The sequence below is a fragment of the Oncorhynchus tshawytscha genome, linkage group LG17, assembly GCF_018296145.1.
Source record: "Oncorhynchus tshawytscha isolate Ot180627B linkage group LG17, Otsh_v2.0, whole genome shotgun sequence".
NCBI classification, from domain to species: Eukaryota; Metazoa; Chordata; class Actinopteri; order Salmoniformes; family Salmonidae; genus Oncorhynchus; species Oncorhynchus tshawytscha.
The window spans coordinates 6601878-6628317 of record NC_056445.1 but is presented as its reverse complement, the minus strand read 5'-3'; the positions used below and the strand labels follow the sequence as shown (position 1 = coordinate 6628317).

The following is a 26440-nucleotide window of genomic DNA, read 5'->3' as shown; positions in this document are numbered from 1 at the left end:
TGTCTAAAGAAGCCCAACTAATCATCACAAACAGGTGCTACCAATAAACAGGAAAGAACAGGAAAGACAACCAGTGGCAGCTAATAGACCGGTGACGACAACCACCTAGCGCCACCCGACCGGGAAGGGAAGCCACCCTCGGTCGGACTCGTGACAGGATATAACACCTGCTGTATTTGGTAACACCCAGTATGCATAATGAACCGTTAGTACCGGTGTTGATTAGAAATAGCATTGTTTTTAAACCTTAGGGGTTGTCTAGACCGATTATATTCTGGCTGTGGGGGTTTGACTTTTGAGCCCCCACATCTTCTAGGGGGGAAATAAATTCAGATTTGAGAGGCTTATGTGCTAATGACATGAAAATGCCTACCTGGTTTCAAACACCCCATGCAGACACACACCCTCGAAAAACACATTGTTTTTTAAACACACACACATACACGCCCGAATGATATTCCAGGCGTTAAAGGTGAGACAATTTTAAATACATTTCAGATAGATGAATATATTAACAATATATATATATATATATATAGTCACCAAAGTCGTTCATAGTTAGAGTCCATAATGCTTCAGGTATCCTTGTTGTGGGGGGCTGTCCGCTGTAACCCTTTATTTAATTCTTAATATTTAGTACAGATCTTTTAAAACATGCTATAATTAGTACAAACAATTTTAGAGGCATGAGCTGTCACACGCGTTCACGTGACAGAATAGATCAAACGTTCACATGCTTTCCATTGCATTTCTACAGACAAAGGAATTCTCCGGTTGGAACATTATTGAAGATTTATGTTAAAAACATCCTAAAGATTGATTCTATATATCGTTTGACATGTTTCTACGGACTGTAACGGAACTTTTTTACTTTTCGTCTGCTTGTGCATCATGAATTTGGATTACTGGGCTAAAATCACGAGAAAAAGGAGGTATTTGGACATAAATGATGGACATTATCGAACAAAACAAACATTTATTGTGGAACTGGGATTCCTGGGAGTGCATTCTGATGAAGATCATCAAAGGTAAGTGAATATTCATGATGCTATTTCTGACTTTTGTTGACTACACAACATGGCGGATGTCTGTTTGGGTTGTTTTGGTCTCTGAGCGCTGTACTCAGATTATTGCATGGTGTGCTTTTTCGGTAAAGCTTTTTGAAATCTGACACAGCAGTTGCATTAAGGAGAAGTGTATCTGAAGTTCCATGCATAACAGTTGTATCTTTTAGCAATGTTTATTATGAGTATTTATGTAAATTGATGTGGCTTTCTGCAAAATCACCAGATGTTTTGGAACTACTGAACATAACGCGCCAATGTATACTGAGACTTTTTTATATAAATGTGAACTTAATTGAACAAAACATACATGTATTGTGTAACAGAGGGCTCATTCATCACAAAACCATTCGATGTTCACTATTTTTATGAATACTTCACTCGCAAAGTGGGCAAATTTAGGAAGGAAATGCCAACAATGAACAGTGAGCCATCATGTTCATGCATAAAAATAACTAATAATGAAATAAAAGCATTGTAAATTTGAATTGTGTTAGTGTGGAAGAGGTGGAAAAAACATTGTAATCCATCAATAGTGACAAATAGTGACACATCAACTGAATCTGGTAATGAATGGTCCTGGCATAGACAATTTACTGTAGATTGAAAGCTACTGAGGATGGTAGCTGACTCTATTGCCACTCCTATCTGTCATGTATTTAATCTGAGTCTAGAGGTAGGTGTTTGTCTTCAGACCTGGAGGGAAGCCAAAGTAATTCCACTACCCAAGAGTGGTAAAGCAGCCTTAACTGGTTATAACAGCAGACCTTTCAGCTTGCTGGCAGCTCTAAGCAAACTGTTGGATACCATTGTGTTTGACAAAATACAATTCTATTTCTCTGTAAACAAATTGACAACAGACTTTCAGCATGCTAATAGAGAAGGGCACTCAACATGTACTGCACTGACACACATGGCTGATGATTGGTTGAAAGAAATTAATAATGAGAAGATTATGGGAGCTGTACTGTAAGATTTTAGTGCAGCCTTCGATATTATTGATCATATCCTGTCGTTGAGAATGTGTTATGGTTTTTCAACCCTTGCCATGTTGTGCATTAAGAGCTATCTATCTAATAGAACTCAGAGGGTTTTGTTTAATGCAAGCTTCTCTAATGTCAAACATATAGGGTGTGGTGTACCGCAGGGCAGCTCTATAGACCCACTACTCTTTTCTATTTTTACCAATGACCTGCCACTGGCATTGTTAAACAAAGCCTGTGTGCCCATGTTTGCTGCTGATTCAACCATATACGTGTCAGCAACCACAGCTAATGAAGTCACTGAAACCCTTAACAATGAGTTGCAGTCAGTTTTGGAATGGGTGGCCAGTAATAAACGGGTCCTCGTCATCTCTAAAACTAAGAGTATTGTATTTGGAACAATAATTCCCTAAGCCCTAGACATCAACTGAATCTGGTAATGAATGGTGTGGCTGTTAAACATGTTGAGTAGACTAAATTACTTGGTGTTACCTTAGATTGTAAACTGTCATGGTCAAAACATATACAGCGCCCTTTATTTTTTATTTTGTCTCTATACTCCAGAAGTTTGTATTTGAAATCAAACAATGACTATGAGGTAAAAGTGCAGACTGTCAGCTTTAATTTGTGGGTATTTTTCATCCATATCGGGTAAACTGTTAAGAATGTATTGCACTTTTTGTACATAGTTCCCCCATTTTAAGGTACCAAAAGTATTGGGACAAATTCACTTATATGTGTATTCAAGTAGTAAAAATGTAAGTATTTGGACCCATATTCATAGCACGCAATGACTACATCAAGCATGTGACTCTGCACATGTGTTGGATGCATTTGCTGTTTGTTTTGGTTATGTTTCCGATTATTTTGTTCCCAATAGAAATTAATGGTAAATAATGTATTGTGTCATTTTCAAGCCACTTTAATTTGAAATAAGAATCAAATATGTTTCTTAACACTTCTACATTAATGTGGATGCTACCATGATTATGGATAATCCTTAATGAGTTGTGAATAATGATGAGTGAGACAGATGCACAAATATCATACCCCTAAGACATGCTAACCTCTCAGCATTACAACAACAGGGGAGGTTAGCATTTTGGGGGTATGATATTTGTATACAACAAATTTGTAGAGTCACAAGCTTGATGTAGTCATTGCATGCTATGAAAATACCCTCAAATTAAATCTGACAGTCTGCACTTTAACCTCATAGTCATTGTTTGATTTCAAATCCAAACTTTTGGAGTATAGAGCCAAAATAAGAAAAAATGCATCACTGTTCCAATAATTACGGAGGGCAATGTAGATTAAATTATTGTAAAGATGGGGAGAGGTCTGTCCATACTAAAAAGATACTCTGCTTTTTTGACATCACACACTCTGTCCATACGCTGGTCCTGTTCTGTTTCATGTCCATGTTTCATTACATATTCACTCCCTGTACCTGCTTCTCGTCTCCAGCGGTGATCCTTACAGAATGTTGACACCAGTAAAGGAAGCATCAGGGAATTTTTGTTTTGATTGGTTACGTCGGTTCCAGGTGCCATCGCTGATGGATCCGGGGATGCCTCTGCTAGCTCGTCGGGCTTCCATGTCTTAGCTGGCTTGAGAGGTCTTCTTGCATCAGTTGGCTCGGCAGGCGCCCACCGCACGGCATGCTTCAGCCGGATCGTCAGGCTCCCACGCCTTAGCCAGCTCGCCAGCCTCCCATGCCTCTGCCGGCTCGTCGGCCTCAGCCAGCTTATCCAGCGCACATATCAGGCTCGCCCAGGTACTGTCACTCCTGCTCCCACTCAAGAGCACCAGGCTTGCCCTTCTTTATGCAGAGGGATAATATAAATACTATTCATGCCAGTCTCTCTTAAAACTTCTTATGGCTGCAGGGGCAGTATTGAGTAGCTTGGATGAAAGGTGCCTAGAGTAAACGGCCTGCTCCTCAGTCCCAGTTGCTAATATATGCATATTATTAATAGTATTGGATAGAAAACACTCTGAAGTTTCTAAAACTGTTTGAATGATGTCTGTGAGTGTAACAGAACCCATATGGCAGGCAAAAACCTGAGAAGAAATCCAAACAGGAAGTGGGAAATCTGAGGTTGGTCAATTTTCAACTCAACCCCTATTGAATACACAGTGGGATATGGATCAAGTTGCACTTCCTAGGGCTTCCACTAGATGTCAACCGTCTTTAGAAACTTGAATAAGGCTTCTACTGTGTTGTGGGGCTGAATGGGAGCTGAATGAGTCAGGTGTCTGGCAGAGAGCCAGGTCCGGGTCACGCGCATTTCACATGATAGCGACCTGCGTTCCATGGCTTCTCTACAGACAAAGGAATTCTCCGGTTGGAACGTTATTGAAGATTTATGATAAAAACATCCTAATGATTGATTCTATACGTAGTTTGAAATGTTTCTAAGACCTGTAATATAACTTTTTAAAGTTTTTGTCCGACGTTATGCTAGACCTGCACGAGCGTTTGGATTTGTGTACCTAATGCCCTAACAAAAGTAGCTACTTGGACATAAATAATGGACATTATCGAACAAATCAAACATTTATTGTGGAACTAGGATTTCTGGGAGTGCATTCTGATGAAGATCATCAAAGGTAAGGGAATATTTATAATGTTATTTCTGATTTCTGTTGACTCCAACATTGGGGATAATTTTATTTGTTTTCTGAGCGCCGTTCTCAGATTATTGCATGGTTTGCTTTTTCCGGAAGTTTAAAAAGAAATCAGACACAGCGGTTGCATTAAGGAGAGGTATATCTATAATTCCATGTGTATAACTTGTATTTTCATTTACATTTATGATGAGTATTTCTGTTGAATCGATGTGGCTATGCAAAATCACTGGATGTTTTTGGAACTAGTGAACGTAACGCACCAATGTAAACTCAGATTTTTGTATATAAATATGAACTTTATCAAACTAAACATACATGTATTGTGTAACATTAAGTCCTATGAGTGTCAAAATTCCAAATTGTTTGCATAGTCTACTTACCCACAGCTCTGATGCACACACTTACCCCACCAGACATGCCACCAGGGGTCTTTTCACAGTCCCCAAATCCAGAACAAATTCAAGATAGTGTAAAGTATTATATAGAGCCATTATTGCATGGAACTCCCTTCCATCTCATATTGCTCAAATGAACAGCAAACCTGGTTTAAAAAAAGTGAGGCAACACCTCACAACGCCTCTTCCCTATTTTACCTAGATATTTTGTGTGTACGTATTAATATGTAGGCTGTGTTTCGTTTTTAAATGTATGTAGTTCTGTCCTTGAGCTGTTTTTGTCTATTAATGTTCTGTAATATGTCATGTTTATTGTTTTGTGTGAACCCCAGGAAAAGTAGCTCCTGCCTTCTCAACTGCTAATGGTGATCATAATAAAAACAAAAATACTTCTGAGCCAGCTGTTGCCTCTCTTGTGTGAGATATTATGGAGGAACCATGAGTTCACGTGGGAAAGCATGCTCACGCGAGAGAGGGAATGCCCACTTACACAGACAGGAACCTTTCAAAAATGTTCAATGGTTAACAAACAGCCACACTCTAAAAATGAGGGGTTCAACAAGGGTTCTTCAAAACCTTAGGGTTCTTGGCACTTAAATTTGTCCCCAAAAGGTTCTTCCAAGAACCCATAGGAAAAGGTTATTCCAAGAACCCATTGTTGTTGGGGTTCATTGAGGAACCTCATTAGTTCTCGCAGGAACCTAACTGCCCAACTGAAACATTTGGATTTGAAAGGACAGCAGGTGCAGGCACTTAACTGAAAAATGTAAAGATCTCCTCAATTTAAGGTTTGTCCCTGGTATCTAAATTCCTATTGTTTTATGATGATACCCTCTATCTTTTCATATTTGTGCAAATCTTTCTAAAACAGAAAATGGACACAATTCAATGGATATCAATCAACAGAGGTAAGAACATGTAGGCTATAAGAATATGTTGAAGGCTAGCTGTATTGAGTGCAGATGACTGAACTGCTCACCTTTTTGTGTCTGTAGGTATACAGATGAGGAGGCATACAAAGGTATGTCTATTGGTATTGGAATGTTATGCAGATCAAGTTTAGTAAACTAGCCCCCATCCTTTACCCCATCTTCCCCTTCATGTGAAGCCTCAAAGCATGCAAGAGGATTTACATACATGTAGCCTAGTAATTTGTTCAAAGTTTGGTCTGTGTTAAAATTCACATTTGATTTGAGTTTCATGCTGGCTGAGACAGTGTCTAAATTTAGACTCACTCCACACATAGTAACATTTAGATTTCACATTGTTCTCAGACAGCAAGCCTTTCATAACAATTTGTTTTGCCTGTGCTTATAGAAGTTAAATATGTTCATATGCATAAGTGTCGAGTTTTGTTGTGTAAATCATTTGCCCAACGTGATGGTTTCAGTGCCCCTGTGAGAGACCCTTCAGGTCAAGAAACCCCGTTGTTAAGGTTAAAATGTAAGAGCAGTGATAACAGGACGAAAACAAACAACACCGTTGGTAAAATTGATTAGTGTCTGTGTATTGGCGACGGCATATGAACACAATGTTAATAATGCACCATGACGTCTGTCAAGAAATAATATTCACGTTTTGATCTATTAAGAAGTGTTGCTTCACCGACGAATGTTTCGTATTTTATTGTCCCTGCCGCCATATTGGAAAACCCTTCCACCCAGTGACATCATAAAGCGTGTTCCTTCCGTCCGATGCTGTGTGGACCTGATTCAACTGAATGTGAACTGCTAGGAGACAAAGCAATGAAGTAATCCCCCCCGGATCAATCAAATGTGTCGTATTTAACTGTTTAGTAACTGAAACATAAACCACGATTTCAAGGTATGTATGTTATCTTGGTCTAATATGATTTCTAGGAGTCTATTTTTCTCTCTCTCCAAATAACGTCGTGAGTAATGTTCTGGGCTGATTCGGTTGGTCCGTCTGTTCCATTACCAGGGCATGATCTGGTTCTGTCTCACCAGGCAGGTTATGCCCTGTGTGGTTTAGCTAGCTGGCACGACCAGGGTCTGTACTGTATCGGACACTGTCCCCAATTAATAAATAGGCTGCTTCATGTATGTAGTTGAAAGGCTAGTCGGTTTGTGAAATTATGGTTTCAGATTTCTGTTTTAGAAACCCGTGTGTGTGGTATATATATATATATATGTTTGTTTTTGTGTAGCTAGGTTTAATGTGATACCTAGTTAGCCTCTTGACACTGACATTGTTATTAATTTGGCTGGCTAGCTAGGTTAGGGTTAGCATTTGGCATTACCTAAATGGGCTTCAAATTATGAGTAGAGTTTGAAATAGCTACTATTTTAAGGCAAATCCATGTGTCACCTTAATCCTGGATGTTGCTCGTTAGCTAACTACCCGGAAAAGTAGTAGCCAGCTTGCTAACGTTGGATCAGGAAATAAGGCTACTGTAGCTAGCTAGCTTTCACGCTAACCAGCTAGTTAGCTATCCAACTGGATAACGTTCAAGCTAGAAAACGAGTATGATACTGCGGTAGCTATTTTGTCTAGATTCCAGACATAAATATGGTCCGATCACCTGTAAAATCGAATTACGTCTGTAGTTGCTACAATCTTGGTGGGACATTTGTTGTGGTTTGCTGGTGGCTGAATGAATAACGATTAATTCCCCATTTGTTTCTTGTTCTGGGTTAGTTAATTTTAATGAACACCCTATGTGCAATAAGCATTTTCATTTGTAGGCTAATTATAAAGGCATTGTTGCTAATAAAATAAGGTTTACTTACTGTGGCAACCATGCAACTGATTATTAATTTGATAACCAATAACAATGTAGTGTGATCTAGGCTATATTTCAATCATACATTGGGAAATTATACTCATGTAATAATTACATAAAATTATCATCATACCTACTTTGAATATGAATAAAATGTCACAAATTAATGTCAGACTATACATTTTGTCATAGAGGGGGCTTAAAGGACCCCAAAGTTAAAATCATTACTGGAAGCAATGCACACCAACGTTGAAACCCATTTAAATTAAAATGTTTTGGGTGGGGTACCACCTAAATAATGGTAGGCTAGTATCACTCTACATTCCTCAAACTCAACTCTGGACCTTCAAGCCCATTCCACTGCATTTTTGTTTTTCCTTTCTAATCAGGGACTGCTTTAGACTTGGGACACCAGGTGGGTGCAATTAATTATCAGGTAGAACAGAACCAGTAGGCTTCGGAGCTCGTAGGGTAAGAGTTGAATACCCCTGCTCTACACTGTCGTACTGCTAAGCATGTCTAATATATAATATAACCTAACACATCTGTTAAGGGTAATGTGAGGTCCGTTGGGTTGCCGCCTGACATGTTAAACAGTTTCTAGTCTGTCAACTTGTTTTTAATCTGTTATTTGCTGAAATATTGATGTTTATTGAATTTCTCTCTCATTCCAGATCCTACTAGAAAAGGTGGAAACTTTGACACATTCGTAAATGGAGAAAATGGACTACAAGCTTGCTCCTTCTGAACTGGACAAACAGACTGAAACGTTGGTGTGAGAAATGCTCTCACACCCATGACTCATTAACTTTTGTCAAGCTACATCAGAATTTGATTTTTTCGCAGAACTTTGGTCAGCTAACATGGATGGAGAGGAAGACCTCTCTCTTAAGAGTGAAGAAGATGTAGTAGATTCAGAAACTAATGGCATAGAAAACAAGAAAAGAGAGGCGAAAGGAACATGTCTAAAAATTGAGGGGCAAGATGGCTACGTGTTTAAATCATACAGCATTGCCCCCCATGACACTGCAGATGCAAAGACCTCCTGTCCATCTAAAACACTGGCTAAAGACTCTTCCCCCGTGGCTTCAATTCACGAGGAGGAACCAGACAATTTATCTATTTCTCAGGTTGATGGACAATTTAAAATGAATGGGTCTGTCAATGAAACAGGTGAGGCATGTGACAAACATAATTCTCTTAGGCCTACTTCTCCAGCCATTTCAAATAAAAGCCTAAATCTAAACACTGAGGTCAAGATAGAAAATGACACATCTGAACATATTGAGGAAGAGGATCCAAATAGTATGGAGGAGGGGACCCAAGAGGATGAAAGGTTATCATATGATAGTTCTGTAGGCCCCTTTGTTACTAGAGACAATACAGATGATTACAGTAGTATGCTTAGTGGGTACACAAGCACTCTTTATGATGTTGCGATGGATGCTGTCACTCAAAGCCTATTGTCATCCATGAGAAGTCCCGCTAATGCTAATCCCAGGAAGAAATCCCCCGCCTGGAACCATTTCTGCATATCTCCACGTGATAGTACCAAAGCAATCTGTATGTACTGTATGAAAGAGTTCAGTCGAGGTAAGAACGAGAAGGACCTCAGTACAAGTTGTTTAATGCGGCACGTACGAAGGGCTCACCCCACTGTGCTTCTACAAGATGGCGACCTCTCCTCAAATACTCTGACTGCTTCTGCTGCCTCATCGGTAATATCCCCCTCAAATAACGGAAGCCTGGCAGCTAGCATTACTACTCCCGCCGCACGAAAGAACTCCTCACCGTCCACCTCTTCAGCAGAGGGCTCTGACATATCATCATCCAAAGAAGTGTTACCAAAACTCGAACCAAAACTAGAACAGGGTGCCAAAAACGACACTGGCACAGTCTCATCCTCACATTCCAACAACAACCATGAAGAAGCGATGGATGGAGGTGGGTCTGAGCGCCTCGCTGCAACTCCTAAAAACTCAAGTTCTCGTAGAAGATCAGCTGTGTGGAAGCATTTCTACCTGTCACCTGCTGACAGTTCCAAAGCAGTGTGCATACACTGCATGAATGAATTTAGTAGGGGTAAAAATGGAAAGGACTTGGGCACTAGCTGTCTGATTCGCCATATGTGGAGAGCCCACAGAGAAATTGTCATTGAAGAAAATGGACAAGGCTCCAACATCCCACCACCATATACAAACCCACCAACGCTATTGTCTCACTCTCAGCTGCATCAGGACTCAGTAGTGGACATTAAAAAAGAATCCCTCTTCGCTCCATCCTCCCCAGAAACAATATCTGATGAAGTGCCCCATAACGAAGATGAAAGCATGGATGTGAAGGAGTCTAACACAATAAACCAATTGGAACAGGATTCCTCCCTCAATCTCTGTTTTGGACTTCGAGATGAGGATGTTCCTTTACCTTCCTCACCGTGCGATCTGTCCCTTGAGGGCTCAGGCCTGAAAGAGGATCCGGCAAGTTCAATCTTCCAACAAAACAAAAAAATCATGAAACGGGTGAAATCCGAAGTGTGGCACCATTTCATCGTCTCTCCAGGGGATCAGCTTAAAGCCCTCTGTCGATACTGCCCCTGTGTCATCAGCCGGGGGAAACGGGGCGACTTCGGAACCAGCTGTTTGATGAGGCATCTAATGAGAAGGCACCCTGATGTCCTCAAAAACCAAAAAAGTACAAATGATAAGGACTCCTCACCTCATCCCTACGCTATTCTTTCTGCCACTGAGGCTGTTCCAGCCAAACTGACTAACAGCCCTGCTAAAGAGAAAAAGCCACATAACTCTGTGTTCAGTAAAAAGACATCAAAGTTGTGGAATCATTTTTCTATTTCCCCTTCCGATCCCACTAAGGTGGTTTGTTTGCACTGTAGCCGCACAATAAGTCGTGGCAAAAAGACGACAAACCTCGGAACTAGTTGTTTATTTAGGCACATGCAGAGATTTCATGGAAATGTTCTTGAAAGTAACAGTACTATCTCAGGTGATGTGCCGTCTGCTGAAATTCACGTTAAACACGAACTCATGGACACTTCTGTGTATGACGAAAACTGTGAAAGATTTGATGACTACCATCCGGTTGCCAAAAAAATCACCAAACTCGTTGCTGAAATGCTTGCACTGGATCTTCAGCCATCAGCCCTAGTAGAGAACACTGGTTTGAACCGACTACTGGAGTACCTTCAACCTCAATATTCTCTACCCTCCTCTTCATATTTCACCAGCATTGCCATACCAGACATGTATGAGAGGGTGAAGGAGGTTGTTCTCACACACCTGAAAGAGGCTGAGAGTGGTATCGTCCATTTCACAACAAGCATCTGGGTCACTAGCCAGACTCGGGAATTTCTGACTCTTACTGCCCACTGGGTTTCATACGAATCATGTGTTAGACCTCAGGGCGAGGACTTTCACTGCTCTGCTCTCCTCAGTGTGTCACAGATAGACTGTGACCATGACATGCTCAATATACAGAAGCAGCTCGAATACTTCTGGGACACCTGGATCAGCTCCTTAGGGCTGAAGAAAGGATTTACTGTTACCGACAACAATGCCATTGCAAACGTCCTGGAGGACAACGACCATGTCATCGTGCAGTGCTTTGGACACACCATAGACCTAATTGTGAGCGAAGCCATAAAGAGTCAGAGGATGGTTCAGAACCTTCTCAGCATCGCTCGGAAGATCTGTGAGCGAGTGTATCGCTCAGACAAAGCAAAAGAAAAGTTGGCTGAACTGCAGAAGGTTTACCAGTTACCTGAAAATTGCCTCATCCAGGACGTTCCCTCAAAATGGAGGACATCCTTCTTCATGCTTGAACGTCTGGTGGAACAAAAGAAAGCGGTCGACGAGATGTCGATAGAGTGCAACTTCAGGGAAATGATCAGTTGCGACCAATGGGAAGTGATGCAGTCGGTGTGCAATGCGTTGAAGCCCTTCGAAGTGGCCTGCAGGGAGATGAGCAATCGCACTGCCACTCTGGGTCAAGTCATACCACTGATACACATCCTCAACCGAAAGATAGACATGCTCTTCGACGAGACGATGGGCATCGACAACATGCTCAAATCTCTGAAGGAAGCGATGGTGAGTAGGATGTCATCAACCCTACGCAACCCCAGGTACACTTGGGCGACAATGTTGGACCCGCGGTACAAGGCTTCCTTGTTCACGGAGGAAGAGGCGGAGCAATGCAAACAAGACCTCATCAGTGAACTTCAGGTGTCCCTTTCTACCTCAATTGAGACAAAGCCTTCACTATCCAACGGATGTGGTGGAGAGGTCCCAGCGTCATCAAATGGCTCTCCCTCAAACAACAAGGACAACCTCTGGGCACTCATGGATGACATCAGACACAAGATAAAACAGGAGGACAAGCCAAAATCATCAGAGCTGGCAGTGCTGGAATACTTGGAGGAGGACATACTTGATCAAAGCTGTGATCCACTGGACTATTGGAACCTGAAGAAGTTACTGTGGCCTGACCTTGCCAAAGTCGCTGTCCGCTACGTGGGCTGCCCTCCCAGCATTGTCCCAGCAGAGATTCTGTTCAGCACAGCCAGTGTGAACTGCACTCTGAATCAGCCCATGCCATTACTAGAAAACATGGAGGGGCTGCTCTTTCTAAAGGTCAACCTACCATTAATTTATTATCAGCACTGATTAAAACCATTGCTTATGAGGAGCTCCTTATCAAGGTCCAATTCATAGAACTGTGAAATGACCCTTTTTAGATTCAGGGGTAACTAAAGAGGAATAGATATACCGAGGTTCATTTTCAAAACATGAGTGCATTTGGAATTGTTAATTGCATTAATGTGTACTACTATTGAAACACTTTGGAACTTGCATCAGTCAGCAACTCAGTGACGTGTCAGGGAGGGAGGGGTGTATTTAGCAGTAGGGGTTGTGAATATTTGTTCCTGTGTCTTTTTTTCCAATGTCAGTTGTCTTCTCTCTCCTTGTGCCTTATCCAAAACTAATTCAGGTCAAAATGCTGTAAATACTTGCGCAAATCAAGTCTGTCAATTTAAATGGCTTAATTTTAGAAACAATGCTGGGTTTTTTTTCTAAATGAACACATGGCCCAAAAATAAATGCTGTGACTTAATGTTAAGATTTGTTATTTAATTATTTCATTGTGAATTTGTGGCTCATGGTACTGTTGATTTAGAAATTGCTTTAACTTGCTGAAATATTTAATATTATGCAAGATATTGCCGTTTCAGAAGCAATTTGTTTGAACATGTCTATAGCACAATTTTAAGCTTATTTAAGGGATTAAATTATGGGTTGTCAAGTAATGTACATATGTATAAATAATGATTTCTGAACTTAATTTGATAAACGTGGAACCATGCAAATTGTTGTCATTTGTAAATAAAGGTTTCTTATGTAATCCTTTGTTCCTGGTTTTGTATACAAAATTGGACCTGTTCGGTAGTGGACATTGTAGCAAAAAAATGTCTTAATAGAAAAGTTCAGGCACCACCGTTTCACTTAGTATTCTCCCTACTGTCATGGGGAACAGTCACCAGGGAATGTTTAAATGTAAACAGTGGTCTCTAGAAACATGTAATAGTGCCTCAAGTACTGCCTTGTAAGTCAACACACAGGACAAGTTTCCTCTTCAGTTTTATTCCAAAGATCACGACAAGCAGTTTTGTTCATATAGGAAACCATAAACACATTAAAATGGATCAATAGCATAATGAGATCTTTGAACTTATTTCAGAAAAAGAAATGCAGTTTTGAAGGATGGCAGTTATTGAACTGGGGTTATCTGACCACTTTGGTTTACTGTCTAACACTTCCTTCAAACAGTTACCTGGTTTGGTGGAGTAAAATTGGATAAGTATATTGTATTGGATCATTTTCAGTTGAAGTAATGAAAGGCCTATATACACACTTTCTTTGCATGTGAATGGTTAAGTTGGCCTTGCCAGACACATTCTAGTCATTTCCATATTAAGAATAAAGCAGGTGATCCTTTCGGCGTACCCTACCAATACTTGGCTCCAAACAACTTATAGCCCAAAAGAGTGATTGAGTGTTCTGTTTTCAATACACTGCAATTTAGTTTTGGTTATTTACAATTTGGTCATAGGAAAAAACGAAATCCTGAAAAACGACATCCTTGTCAGTTCAACTGGGATGCTCAGGGTCGGGTACTCTTTCTAGCAACACCAGTTTGTCTCCCAGGTTTATACTGAAGAAAGGAAACCGAAAGGCATTCAACAACATGTTGCTGTAACCTTGGATGAAGGCCAAAGGCATGTGGGAGTCTTTGAGTAGTGCTATCTGAGTGGCATTGGCCTCCATCAGAACATGGGAGTAGGTCTTCATATCAGGGTGTCCAGGGCCAACGTCTTCTCTCTTGTCATACCTGACAATAGAACACAAAGCTGAATCCTTAGAATGCCTTTAGAAGGTTGGAAACAGTTATATTCCAGAATAGAATACCTAGTCAAACTAACCTCCAGTTTCTGTTCAGTTCTAAGAAACGTGACACTCCAGTTTGGGCAGCAAATACATCAATATGCACAGAGACATCTGAGGAGAAGCAATTGATTACATACAGCCTTTAATCAGTGTTTCTGCAACCATGATACTTCCCTTACTGTCTGATATTAAAAAAAGTATAACCTCTTACCAAGGGATAAACACTGATAGCAGCGAGTAAATTAACGCTCCCTACTATACATTTTTCCGCAAAAGGTGGTGAAAAGTTCAGAAAGGTGTGTAAACACTGTTTACCCTCCAATACATCACTGCTCTTACATCACTGCTCTTACCTGATGTAGATGGTACTAGTTTATGTAGTACCTGCACCCCCCTGCCTCCAGGGTAGTTGTGATGGGACACGTACAGAGATATGCTGGAGTATGCAGCATTTGTCACCAACTGGCCAACCACGATTAAGGAGCCAAGTTTATACATCCAAGATTTGTGGTAGTTGTTCAGACTGTAGGACCGAGAATGAAAAGGTTCAACATTATTAAATAATGTGGTTTCTCTGTCCACACTTAAAGTATGTCCCCCGAAAGACAATTGAACTGTGGCTCCATCCTGAAGGCCAAAAATGTCAATAAGCTTCTACCATGTTTTTTCAACATTATACTAAACCTCCCTGAACAGACAACACTCATGCCAATAACAGCCTCTCTCTCCTTACATGAAGGAGCAGCCCCGTGCAGCCACTATATTCAGCACAGGGAAGGTATAGAGGATAAAGCGTAGCTCCTTATGGGGCAGGAAAGAGTAGAGCAGGATAAATCCTACAGTCGGCAGCAGCAGGGTGCGCGTCCGTCTGTCCAGCAGGCCTAGGGGGATGAACAGAACTGTGCAGCCCAGGGCACGGGGTAGAGCAGAGTAGAAGTACCACAGAAAGGGGGAGGTTTACTGGGGGAGAAAGTCAAGGAAATATAGCAAGTTGTTTTCAGATCAAAAGTGGGCTCTCTGTGATGAGTGGAAAATGACCCCATTACTTTCGTAATATTATCACAAACATTGATACTGACTCAGAATCAATCAAGGTGTCAAAGCAGGAGAAAAGCAGGTGTCAAGCTGCGTTGCATGATTTAATTAGTTGACTGTGGGCATTATTGTTAGGGGTTTATAACAAGCATTTAGTGAAGTGAAGGATATTCCCCAGTTGGAGCTCTTGTTCAGGATGGTGTTGTACCAGAGTACCTGGCCCTCGGGCCAAAGCAGCTTATTCCAGAAGAATGAGTCAATGCAGACAGTCAAAGCTGAAAGAGAGAAGATAAAATTAGACATTCATCTAAAGAGCACATATATTTATGACACTTCTAATCCTGAAAAACTACAGGGTATGTATGCATTTGTTCCAGGCAAGCTACAGCACACCCGACTCATCTAACTACTATAGCCTAGCCAGCTGTGTTAGTGCTGGGCTGAAGCAAAAGCCTGCACACTCTGTAGTTATCCAGGACCATAATTAGTGTTGCTGATAACAGATTTACCTAGTGACAGAGCACCTGCAGGAATGGCATAGTAGAACAGTTGAAGGATCCCCAGCCTCCTGCTCAGTAGTGACATGAGCAGCAGAAGACCCAGGTAGAGACACAGTTCTGATCTAAACACGATGATGACGAGCGCAGAGAGACAGATGAAGGACCCATACCTCTGCCCCATCCATGCAGTGAACGCCAACAGAACTAGGAAGAAAACAGAACAGACCATTTAACTGCATAAGATAATCATCAGTGAAACTGCTGGAAGAAAGGACTTAAAATAGACTATATACACAAAATGATGTGGACACCCCTTTAAAATGAGTGGATTCAGCCATTTCAGCCACACCCGTTGCTGAAAGGTGTATAAAAATCGAGCACACAGCCATGCAATTTCCATAGACAAACATTGGCAGTAGAATTGCCTTACTGAAGAGCTCACTGACTTTCAACGTGGTACCGTCACAAGACGCCAGCTTCCAACAAGTTATTTAATCAACTTATGCCCTGCTAAAGCTGCTCTGGTCAACTGTTAGTGCTGTTATTGTGAAGTGGAAACGTCTAGGAGCAACAAACAGGTCAGCAGCGAAGTGGTAGGCCACACTAGCTCACAGAACGGGACCGCCGAGTGCTGAAGCACGCGAAACATTTTTTTGCCTGTCCTCACGAAAGAGTTCCAAACTGCTTCTGGAGGCAACGTCTGCACAATAACTTTGTCGGGAGCTTCATGAAATGGGTTTCCCTGGCCGAGCAGCCGCACACAAGCCTAAGATCACCATGTGCAATGCCAAGTGTCGGCTGGAGTGTTGTAAAGCTTGCCACCATTGGACCCTGGAGCAGTGGAAATGTTATCTTCGGAGTGATGAATCATACTTCACCATCTGGCAGTCCAACGGACAAATCTGGGTTTGGCGGATGCCAGGAGAACGCTACCTGCCCCAATGCATAGTGCCAACTGTAAAGTTTGATGGAGGAGGAATAATGGACTGGGACTCTTATTCATGTTACTGGCTGGGCCCTTTGTTCCCATGTAGGGAGTTCTTAACACTACAGCATACAAGGACATTCTAGATGATTCTGTGCTTCCAACAGTTTGGGGAAGGTCCTTTTCTGTTTCAGCATGACAATGCCCCTGTGCACAAAGCGAGATCAATACAGAAATGGTTTGTCGAGATCGATGTGGAAGAACTTGACTGGCCTGCAGAGCCCTGACCTCAACCCTATCGAACACTTTGGGATGAATTGGAACACCAACTGCGAGCCAGGCCTAGTCGCACAACATCAGTCCCCTACTTCACTAATGCTCTTATGGCTGAATAGAAGTCCCTGCAGCAATGTCCCCCTACATTTAGTGAAAAGCCCTCCCAGAAGAGTGGAGGCTGTTAAAGCAGCAAAGGGGGGAACCAACTCCTTATTAACACCCATGATTTTGGAAAAAGGTGTTCAATGAGCAGTTGTCCACATACTTTTGGTCATGTAGTGTATTTTAAAGGTGCTGCACCTAGAATTGTTCACCAATAGCATGTGTAAGCTAGGTTAATTGCAACAGCACTAGGCTCCAGTCAAAACAAATCTGCCCATCTCTATCATCTATCATCTCGAAAACAAGACATTTATTCTTTCAGTGAAATACGGAACCGTTCCCTATTTTATCTAACGGGTGGCATCCATAAGTCTAAATATTCCTGTTACATTGCACAACCTTCAATACAATGTCATAATTACGTAAAATTCTGGCAAATTAGGCGGCCCAAACTGTTGCATATACACTGACTCTGTGTGCAATGAACGCAAGAGAAGTGACACAATTTCACCTGGTTAATATTGCCTGCTAACCCAGATATCTTTTAGCTAAATATGCAGGTTTTAAAATATATACTTCTGTGTATTGATTTTAAAAAAGGCATTGATGTTTATAGTTAGGTACACATTGGAGCAACGATACGCACCGCATTGATGATATGCAACGCAGGACACGCTAGATAAACTAGTAATATCATCAGCCATGTGTAGTGATTATGATTGATTGATAGTTTTTTTATAAGTTTAATGCTAGCTTTCAACTTACCTTGGCTTACTGCATTCGCGTAACAGGCAGTCTCCTTGTGGAGTGCAATGTAATCAGGTGGTTATAGCATTGGACTAGTTAACTGTAAGGTTGCAAGATTGAATCCCCCGAGCTGACAAGGTAAAAATCTGTCATTCTGCCCCTGAACAAGGCAGTTAACCCACCGTTCCTAGGCCGTCATTGAAAATAAGAATGTGTTCTTAACTGACTTGCCTAGTTAAATAAAGGTGTTAAAAAAAAAAAAAATTAAATTCAGTGTCCAAAAATACCGATTTCCGATTGTTATGAAAACTTGAAAATCGGCCCTAATTAAAATCGGTCGACATCTATAATACAAATTAAGAGTTTATCCTACATGAGGCTTCTCCAACAGTATTTTCATCAAAATGTTCATCCAATAAATTTGTATACTATAGTCATGTCTTTAATATATATATATATCAGTGTCTCTTACCTATTGGCAGTGCAAATACATTGGGGAGGGGTCTCGTGCTGTAGAACATGAGATGGAACTGTGAGGCGCAGGTGAGACAGAACAGTCCCGCAACTGTCGACCCAAACTGCCTCCGAACCTCCCTCTGCATGCTCCATAGAGCTAATGTCACACACACTCCCAGGCAACCTCGCACTGGATAGCAAAAAAGGTACACATCAATACATTTGAGTAAGTGGACTGATTTGTGCCAGACCTGTCAAGCTGTACTTGATTTAGTTTGTCTGGCACTATGGAAACAATTGAGTAGTCCCAAAAGTGAAAAATCTATTGAACCCAGGTCTTCTCTATTGCACTACTTTTATGGATATCATATAATAGTAGCAGGACTTACCCATCAGTTGTGTGTAGAATTTAGAAGCCTCCAGTAGTGACAGCAGGTAGAACAATGGGGAGCATACCGTTGATATGAACACAGCACCAAGGAATGTCCGTGGCACCACACCAGGGAATTCATGGTGGTCATACTGGTGAGACAGTGGGAAGATACTGTCAACATAAGCAATGGAGTTCTGGCATTTACATTTAAACTAGGCAAGTCAGTTAATTACAAGTTCTTATTTACAATGATGGCCTACCCCGGCCAAACCCGGACGACGCCGTGCCAATTGCGCGCTGCCCTATGAGACTACCAACCACAGCCGGATGTGATGCAGCCTGGATTCGAACCAGGTACTGCAGTGTCTTAGACGACCCGGGAGCCTAAACTATTTGTCATTGTTTAGGGGGGCACAAAATGACTTACGGGCAGGTAATGTTGTAGAACGCTTTATCAAGAGATAGTGTAACACTGTCAACAAGCATTTGCACCATGCATGTGTAAAGAAGATTAATGTTAGCTAACTTTTAGCTAGCTACCGTTAACGTTAGTTGGCTGTTGTATGCGTAGGTCTGTCTTACCTTTTCAAAATCAAGTCTGTGATAAAGAATATCATGCACTGCTTGTAAGTTGAAACTCTCTTCAACTTTTGTAAAAGGACAAATAAACAAATGTAATAGAGCCACCGAAATGAGTACAAACAACAGTGATTTCCCAGACGCAGCCCTCTTCTCTGCCATGACGTGAACGCAAATAGGAAGTTGACGCATGCGCAAGAATATGGAAATATTAATTTATTTTTCCACGTGGGAAGAATGAAGACCGGTGTCCCGCGCGTGGCAGAATATCATTGGTACTTACAGTGATTGACGGGCAAAATGGCAAATCACGACAAGCCACACTCGTACCAAGAGCCTGTCCGGAAAAAAGTAGCAATTTTTTTTCTACCTGCATGTACATAATACTTTCGAATGCTTTGCATAGATAACGCTAGCTAACTTCCAATGAATTGTTTTATGTGTGGCTGGACTCTGTGCTGCATGTTGTTAGGGATAGGAAGTTTGCTGGCAAGTGGCTAAGGTATAACGTTAGCTATGATGTGAAACTTCGAGTCATTCAACTGCTATCCATCTAACGTTACTGTAGTTAGCCAGAATGCTATCGTTCCGTCAATTATTGTGGCTATTTTTTAACCTAGCTTTTATTTTACTATCACAATGCACCCATGCAAAAGACTTAAAAAGCTCATGTCATACCTGCAAACAGATAGCTGATAACTTCATTAAGGTAAGTTTGAAATGTTATTCTGTGCATAATTTGCCTTGGCTAGCTTGGCAGTATCAATTGGTCTGATTCAAACCACAATCATTTGATGTGCTTTTATTTACCAGTGGGCAACCAATGATGGTGTATTGTGCTTGAAATGGGTTAATGTAACTAAGCCCTCCTGTTCTGACCTTGATGTAGGCTATGTAATATGACTGAACATCATAACACCAGTATACTAGTGAGTCAATTAACGTTAGACCAGTTTATAATGTGGGAGTCAGACCAAATAACTAGCTAACATATGTGTGCTCTTTACACCCAGATTACCAGACACAGTGCTGTAGTACATTTTCACCATTGATCAAATGACTGCCATAATATGTGTCTGGTTAGCTAGTCTTCATCCTCACAATACTTGTACCAACAGGGATTGGACCAAACAAAAAAGCAGAACTTTGGTGGAGGAAACACCGCTTGGGAGGAGAGGGCACTTTCCAAATATGAGACGAGGTAAGATTCCTATACACCACTCATCACACAAATGATTCCTCCTAATGCTGGACTGTTGCTGTGCTTATCACACATCTGTTTGCTCTGATCAGTGATTGCTAAACCTATGTGTCATGCTGACCAAGACCACGTATTCTCTGTTGACCCAGTGGCACAATAGAAGCTGATTTCTCTGTCTCCTCTTCCCTTTCCCTCCTCCCCCTCTCCTCAGTGAGATCCGCCTAGTTGAGATTCTGGAGAATCTGTGTGAGAGCAGCAGCTTTGACTGTAACCACATGGTAGAGGAGCATGAGGACCACTTTGAGACCTGGTGGTTCAAGAGGTGAGTACTTTACCTGAGTGATCAGCTAGAACACGAGGGCAGCACATGTCCCATGAGCGCAAAAACCCTTACTTACTTACTTAGGCCTTTTACTTCTCCTGGAGCATAGGCCATTGACATCAGATTTCATGACCCCTTATCACTATATTTGTCCTTGTAGCCTGGAAGTTCAGATATTCTACAAGTCAATGGTGTATTGTGATTTGACATCTCACTCTTCCAATCCAGGCAAAAGAAGCATCCTGATCTGTATAAGTGGTTCTGCATTGATACCATCAATGTGTGCTGTTTGAAGGGAACATTTGGCCCTGATTGCAATGGTAAATACGTACTCCTCCAACACCACATTTATTTGACTAATACCAACCAGCCATGGGTGAATGAGAATCATCTGTTTCCTTCTGACAGCCTGTGTGGGGGGTTCCGAGAGGCCTTGCCATGGCAACGGTGTGTGTGACGGTGATGGAACACGAGGGGGTAATGGCAGGTGCAACTGTGACCATGGTTACAAGGGGGAGTTCTGTCTGGATTGCATCGACGGATACTTCAATGAAATTAGGAACGACACGTTTTCACTATGCACAGGTATTTGGTTTATTATGTTTGCATGTTGTTTTTTAACAATGGTTTACACAAATCCATTCTTTTCAGATCTAAGCAATGTGCCTAGGGGACAGGCTAGGGGTGTATTTGGAGCAGGGCATGCATCTCAGACCACCTTTCCCACTCAATCCCATACACTACAGAGTGCCACTCCTCATGCAAGACCTGCACTGGTCTAACCAATGAGGACTGTGAGAAGTGCAAGACTGGCTGGGGGGAGGATGACGAGGGGGCCTGTCTTGGTGAGAGAGACATTTTTATACTTTTCTGTGGCATAAGTACTTTCCCTGTCATGAATTTGACATCAAGATCAAATTCACTTTTCCTGTTGCTTCTCATTGTGTGACACTAGATGTGAACGAGTGCTTGAACGACCCTCCTCTCTGCAAAGAGGATCAGTACTGTCTGAACACAGATGGCTCGTTCTCCTGTAAAGGTACTGTAAAGCTGGTTTACTACTTGGTGAGAGGACCATATTTACTATATCGTTTGATGCATACAGCTATTGTATTAGGGACTGAAAATATAAATATGTATACTGACTAAGCTATTTGTAATAAACTTTAAACAAGTATTAACATTTGAACTCTGTTCTCTCTGGTAGGCTGTGACAAGGTGTGTTCAGGCTGTACTGAGGCAGGGCCTGATAAGTGCCAGAGCTGTGCTCCTGGGTACCAGGACACAGAGGGCACCTGCACAGGTAGGGAGTCATGGTTAACTGCGTTCGTGGAGTGTGTCTGAAAGTGGGCTTTGCAAAACAAGTGGGAGGATCAACACGAAGTGTATCGAAAAAGTAACCGCTTGCTTGCTACTTCCTTGTAGCATTTTAGCTAAACCTAACCTAAACCTCATTCTCCTAACGTGCCACGTAACTTTTCCTGACATACTTAACCGGCTTTGCTAAAATGCTACAAGGAAGCAGTCACGCAAAAGTCTTGAGTGGAGACCAATCTGCCCGCTTTTTTTCACGCAATGCCCACTTTGTCACATTCCACATATGCAGTTACCCACACTTGTAGCTAGGACATCTCGCCTTACAGTATGGCCCTGAAGTATCTTCCTTTCCTCTCTCCCTCCCTTCATCACTTCTTTGTCATTTTATTCATGATTTTATCCTTCCTTCTTTCCCTCCTTGATGTTGCCACCTTCAGTTGTCCAGCCTGTGTACCCTGTTGGCCAGTAACAGAGAGGCAATAGTCTTGGACATAGAGTAACTCGTCCACAATGGAGGTTTGTCCATAGTCTGGACACTACCTTAAAGGCAGGATGATACAGTACATTACCACTCGCAATGCTATCCCTACATTTCTCTACATGCTAAATCTAGATCCATGTTTTAACTGTCAGATACTTTGCTTAAATATACTTTTTATGCTTTAAAGATGCACTATGCTGAAATCGCTTTGCCATTTCCTGGTTGCTGAAATTCTATTTGTTTGTCTAATTTCAGTTTGTGACATGTCAGGCAAGTATAGTGTAGAGAATCATTTTACCATCTAAACTGCTGTGAAATATCTTTTCCATAACCAAAATATTGTATTTTCAGCTGTTTGAAGCTGGTGTACAAAACCGAAAGTAAAATACTTAAACAGGAAGCATAGAAATAACACCCATGGAACATATCTACCGCTTCATAGACTTGCTTCCAATGAGAATGACAGATCTGTAACTCACATTTCTATGTGAATTTGGTTGGGTCACCCAAAAAGTAACATTGCACCTTTTAATGAAATGGGAATGACATGGATGTTGTTGAATGCTTATTGACATGCTCGTAACTCCTTGGCGGTCTGTGACATTTAAGATGAGGGAGGACAATTATTTGTTTTATGAGCATGGCCTTATTTCTATTACAGCATATTGGATGACTGTCATTCGTATTTTATTCACCCAGCCCAATGTAACATCGATAGGTTTAGGCTACTACATAATACTCAAATTTAGCAAACAAGACTTTCTTTTGGACAACTTCAGGTATATTTATCCCCATTCCGTTCGCTTCCGTTTTAAATGTTTTTCAACAGAATTGCCGGAATGAATATTTTCATAGCACTTAGCACATAGCACTTTCATAGCAGCCACATACGAACAGCATGATAGTTTTGTGCTTTGTATCGCATCTACGTACTCTCCTCCTCACTTTTTCACTTGTGGACTTCAGTGCAAAACACATCAGCTGTTAGTGACCAGGCGGAAGAAAAACTTTCCAAGCAGCACCTTCATATCATAACTGCTACACACAGCCTACATTGTCACCATATTAGCGAACATCATTCCCAACACATTAGTAAATCTGCTACAATCATGCAGTTCAGCAGTTGCACCGGCGGGTCCTGGTGGCATTAAATTACTAAAACTTAAAGCTTACCTTGACTTGGAAGAGTTCCAGTGTTGGATAGCCATAGCTAGCTAATTAACATAGCATCCCTCTGTTTCAGTGTAAGCTATACTAGTTAGCTGCATTCGCCAGCAAAGTGAAAATGAAAGAAATACAACTATATATAGCTAGCTCTCTTGTTTCTCCTTAATTTTTCAAGAAATTAATTTGTTCAAAACTGTACTTCTATTGTCTTTCTATCTTTGAGTCAACTACGCACCACTTTTTATGCACTGCAGTGCTAGCTAGCTGTAGAGTATGCTTTCAGTACTAGATTCATTCTCTGATCCTTTGATTGGATGGACATGTCAGTTCATGCTGCAAGAGCTCCGATAGGTTGGAGGATGTCCTCTGGAAGTTGCCTTAATTACTGTGCAAGTCTTTGGAATGGGTTGAGAACCATGAGCCTCCTAAGTTTTGTATTGAAGTCCGTGTACTCAGAGGAGGACGGAAACTAGCTGACCTCCGGCTACACCATCGTGCTACCCTACAGAGTGCTGTTGGGGCTACTGTAGACCTTCATTTCAAAACAGTCTATTTTAATTATTTGGTGACGTGATTATATTTTGTATAGTTTTATGTAAAAAGGATAACTTGTTTTAATGTTTCACTTTTTTATGAAATTCACTGAGGATGTTGCTGTTTGTTACTATGCAAATACTTTTCCAACTGCTGATGTAAAAGGGCTTTATGAAACCTCTGTCTGAACCTCATCTCCAAAACAAATTTTTCTGGAAATTGAAAAAAATGACCATGTTTTCCCATTGCCGAACAAACAATTATAAAACTTCAGGAGTTATTTTGAATACATTCTTGGTTATAGAGTCATGAAATTAGTACACTGAGAATTTAATGCTTTTAATAAATGTAACAACATTTTTAAAATAATTGTCAGTCATTAGACAGTGCTGAAAACCAATTTGATGGTTGATCTGTTTAGATGTGAACGAGTGTGAGCAGCCTGACGCTGTGTGTACTGCGGGAAACCAGGAGTGTGTGAACAACAAAGGAAGCTACATCTGTATCTGTGCCAGCGGGTACGAGGAACAGGAGGGAGTCTGCGTCACAATACCTGAGCCAGGTAATCAATATAACAGTCTTGACTAGTTGATTTATGCTTTTAAAATGCATTTTATACATGACAACACACTTTAATTGAGTGTCGTTAGTTATCTTGTGTTATTGTTTCATGTAACTGCATTCTGCATAATAAGTCATGTTGACCACAACCATGAATTAAATCCAAATCAGGTTAAGTACACTGTAGTTACTACTACAGTAACAGTATACTCTCTGAAATACTGCAGGTGCAGTTGTATCAGATGACTCTTGGTTCTCTTGGTTGACACTGTATTTGACATCAGTGCATGATCAAGCAAGTATGTGTTTGACGTTTTTCTCATTCTATGTCCACAATGAGGTCATTCCTTTTGCAGCGTACGCTATACATAAAGACAAAATGAACACCACAAGGAAAGGATATTGTGTTGCCTTGTACAGTATATGAGTTGAGGGGTGTGGGACTTCCAGCGTTGGTCAGTTATTTTCAAGTGCTTGTGGTTTTGTCTTTGTTACCTTCAGAGGAGAATGAGGAGGATGCTGACACAGTGAAACGTCCAGAAGAGCACGTGGACCTTTGACCTCAGGAAAAGAACCAATTGGAACAAACCAGGAAGAGCATTTGGAGTAAATGTACTAGGTGGTTGTGACCTGTGAGAACACACCCCTATAGCTCACAGCATCAAAATATCCTGAGGCCACTACTTTTAAATAACTACATGGCAGTTATTGAACACTTGACATGCATACTTTTATACCTGTGGATTATGGATGGACAGCCAACAGAATGGCTGTGAAAATAAAGGTTCAACCCCCAAGTACTCTGGTTCTTGTTTTTGCCTGGTTTTTATATTCATGCAGGATTTTAATGTAATTCAAATAAAGTTTTTGAGAACAGAAATGATGGTGCATAGGTCAGATTATGGATCTTTCTGGATTAGCAGTGCCTAAAACATCCTCTTGGGGGCAGTCAATGCAATTCAAATACTGTTGTAGTTTTCAAAATTGAACTCAGAGTGGCACCCTAACCACATAGAATAAATCTCAAATCAGCTGTTAGTTGGATGAATCGGCAGAATGAAATATACTGTTTTGTTTGAGATTAAATGGATCAAATGTGGTATTATTTTAGGGTTAGGCAATTGAAAAGATTGACGACCATGTCTTGTGGCTAAACTAGTGAAATGTGTATGTTTTAGTATGAACCTGATCCTAAATCATCAAATCAACTGTTGTCTGCTCCTGATCTGCTCCTATCATATCCAACTAACCTGCTTCTCACCCTTCTAAGGAATGACGACAATTGTTATGACTGTTTTTGCAGCCTTAGAGCAGGATGAGGAGCCAGTCGAAACCTGTCCTGGCTGGTGCTTTCCACACAAAAAAGACCCCCCCCATTCACACACTGTTATTGCCCACATTTCCTCTCTGCGGTACTTTTCCAGTATTTCATCTGCTCAAAACCACAATGTGTGCCAAAAGTGAGATGAGATTTGAGTTTACAAGAAACCTCAATGATATGCCCCATCTGTATGCATAATGGTTTTGTTTTTTGCACCCAGATGCAAGATGTTATGTCAGCATTGTAAAATTAGATGGGCCAAGATC

General features: G+C 41.2%; 3 protein-coding genes across 4 annotated transcripts; 2 read left to right on the top strand and 1 right to left on the bottom strand.

The window, feature by feature from the left end:
* The first annotated feature begins 6540 nt into the window (after nt 1-6540).
* Nucleotides 6541-13234, top strand: zbed4 (zinc finger, BED-type containing 4). Its single transcript, XM_024376825.2, has 2 exons — nt 6541-6900; nt 8494-13234. The coding sequence occupies exon 2, from the start codon at nt 8683-8685 to the stop codon at nt 12496-12498; it is 3816 nt and encodes a 1271-aa protein (XP_024232593.1). The 5' UTR covers nt 6541-6900; nt 8494-8682; the 3' UTR covers nt 12499-13234.
* Nucleotides 13235-13454: 220 nt separating this feature from the next.
* alg12 (ALG12 alpha-1,6-mannosyltransferase) lies at nt 13455-19454 on the bottom strand. Its single transcript, XM_024376827.2, has 9 exons — nt 19274-19454; nt 18708-18840; nt 18335-18508; nt 15822-16016; nt 15484-15587; nt 15011-15234; nt 14631-14800; nt 14313-14388; nt 13455-14221 (listed from the first exon to the last, which is right to left on the bottom strand). The coding sequence occupies exons 1-9, from the start codon at nt 19430-19432 to the stop codon at nt 13981-13983; spliced, it is 1476 nt and encodes a 491-aa protein (XP_024232595.1). The 5' UTR covers nt 19433-19454; the 3' UTR covers nt 13455-13980.
* Nucleotides 19455-19596: 142 nt separating this feature from the next.
* On the top strand, nt 19597-25653 carry creld2 (cysteine-rich with EGF-like domains 2). Of its 2 annotated transcripts, XM_024376828.2 has the most exons (11): nt 19597-19979; nt 20389-20471; nt 20683-20793; nt 21022-21113; nt 21202-21378; nt 21540-21638; nt 21749-21832; nt 22001-22096; nt 24714-24854; nt 25081-25152; nt 25355-25653. In XM_024376828.2, exons 1-11 carry the CDS (start codon nt 19848-19850, stop codon nt 25411-25413), a joined length of 1146 nt encoding a protein of 381 aa, XP_024232596.1. In that variant the 5' UTR covers nt 19597-19847; the 3' UTR covers nt 25414-25653. The 2 variants fall into 2 exon arrangements, with proteins under 2 accessions (XP_024232596.1, XP_024232597.1); XM_024376829.2 differs by lacking the exon at nt 25081-25152 and having other exon boundaries at nt 19600-19979.
* The last annotated feature ends 787 nt before the right edge of the window (nt 25654-26440 follow it).

Bases quoted from the DNA above. Each gene is read 5' to 3' on its own strand.
- zbed4 (XM_024376825.2), top strand. From the start codon at position 8,683: ATGGATGGAGAGGAAGACCTCTCTCTTAAGAGTGAAGAAGATGTAGTA.
- alg12 (XM_024376827.2), bottom strand. From the start codon at position 19,432: ATGGCAGAGAAGAGGGCTGCGTCTGGGAAATCACTGTTGTTTGTACTC. The intron at 18,841-19,273 runs GTAAGACAGACC...CTGTCTCACCAG, and splicing joins ACAGACTTGATTTTGAAAAG to TATGACCACCATGAATTCCC. The intron at 15,588-15,821 runs GTAAATCTGTTA...TCTCTCTTTCAG, and splicing joins TGCAGGTGCTCTGTCACTAG to CTTTGACTGTCTGCATTGAC.
- creld2 (XM_024376828.2), top strand. From the start codon at position 19,848: ATGCTATCGTTCCGTCAATTATTGTGGCTATTTTTTAACCTAGCTTTT. The intron at 20,472-20,682 runs GTAAGATTCCTA...CCCTCTCCTCAG, and splicing joins CTTTCCAAATATGAGACGAG to TGAGATCCGCCTAGTTGAGA. The intron at 21,833-22,000 runs GTACTGTAAAGC...TCTCTCTGGTAG, and splicing joins TGGCTCGTTCTCCTGTAAAG to GCTGTGACAAGGTGTGTTCA.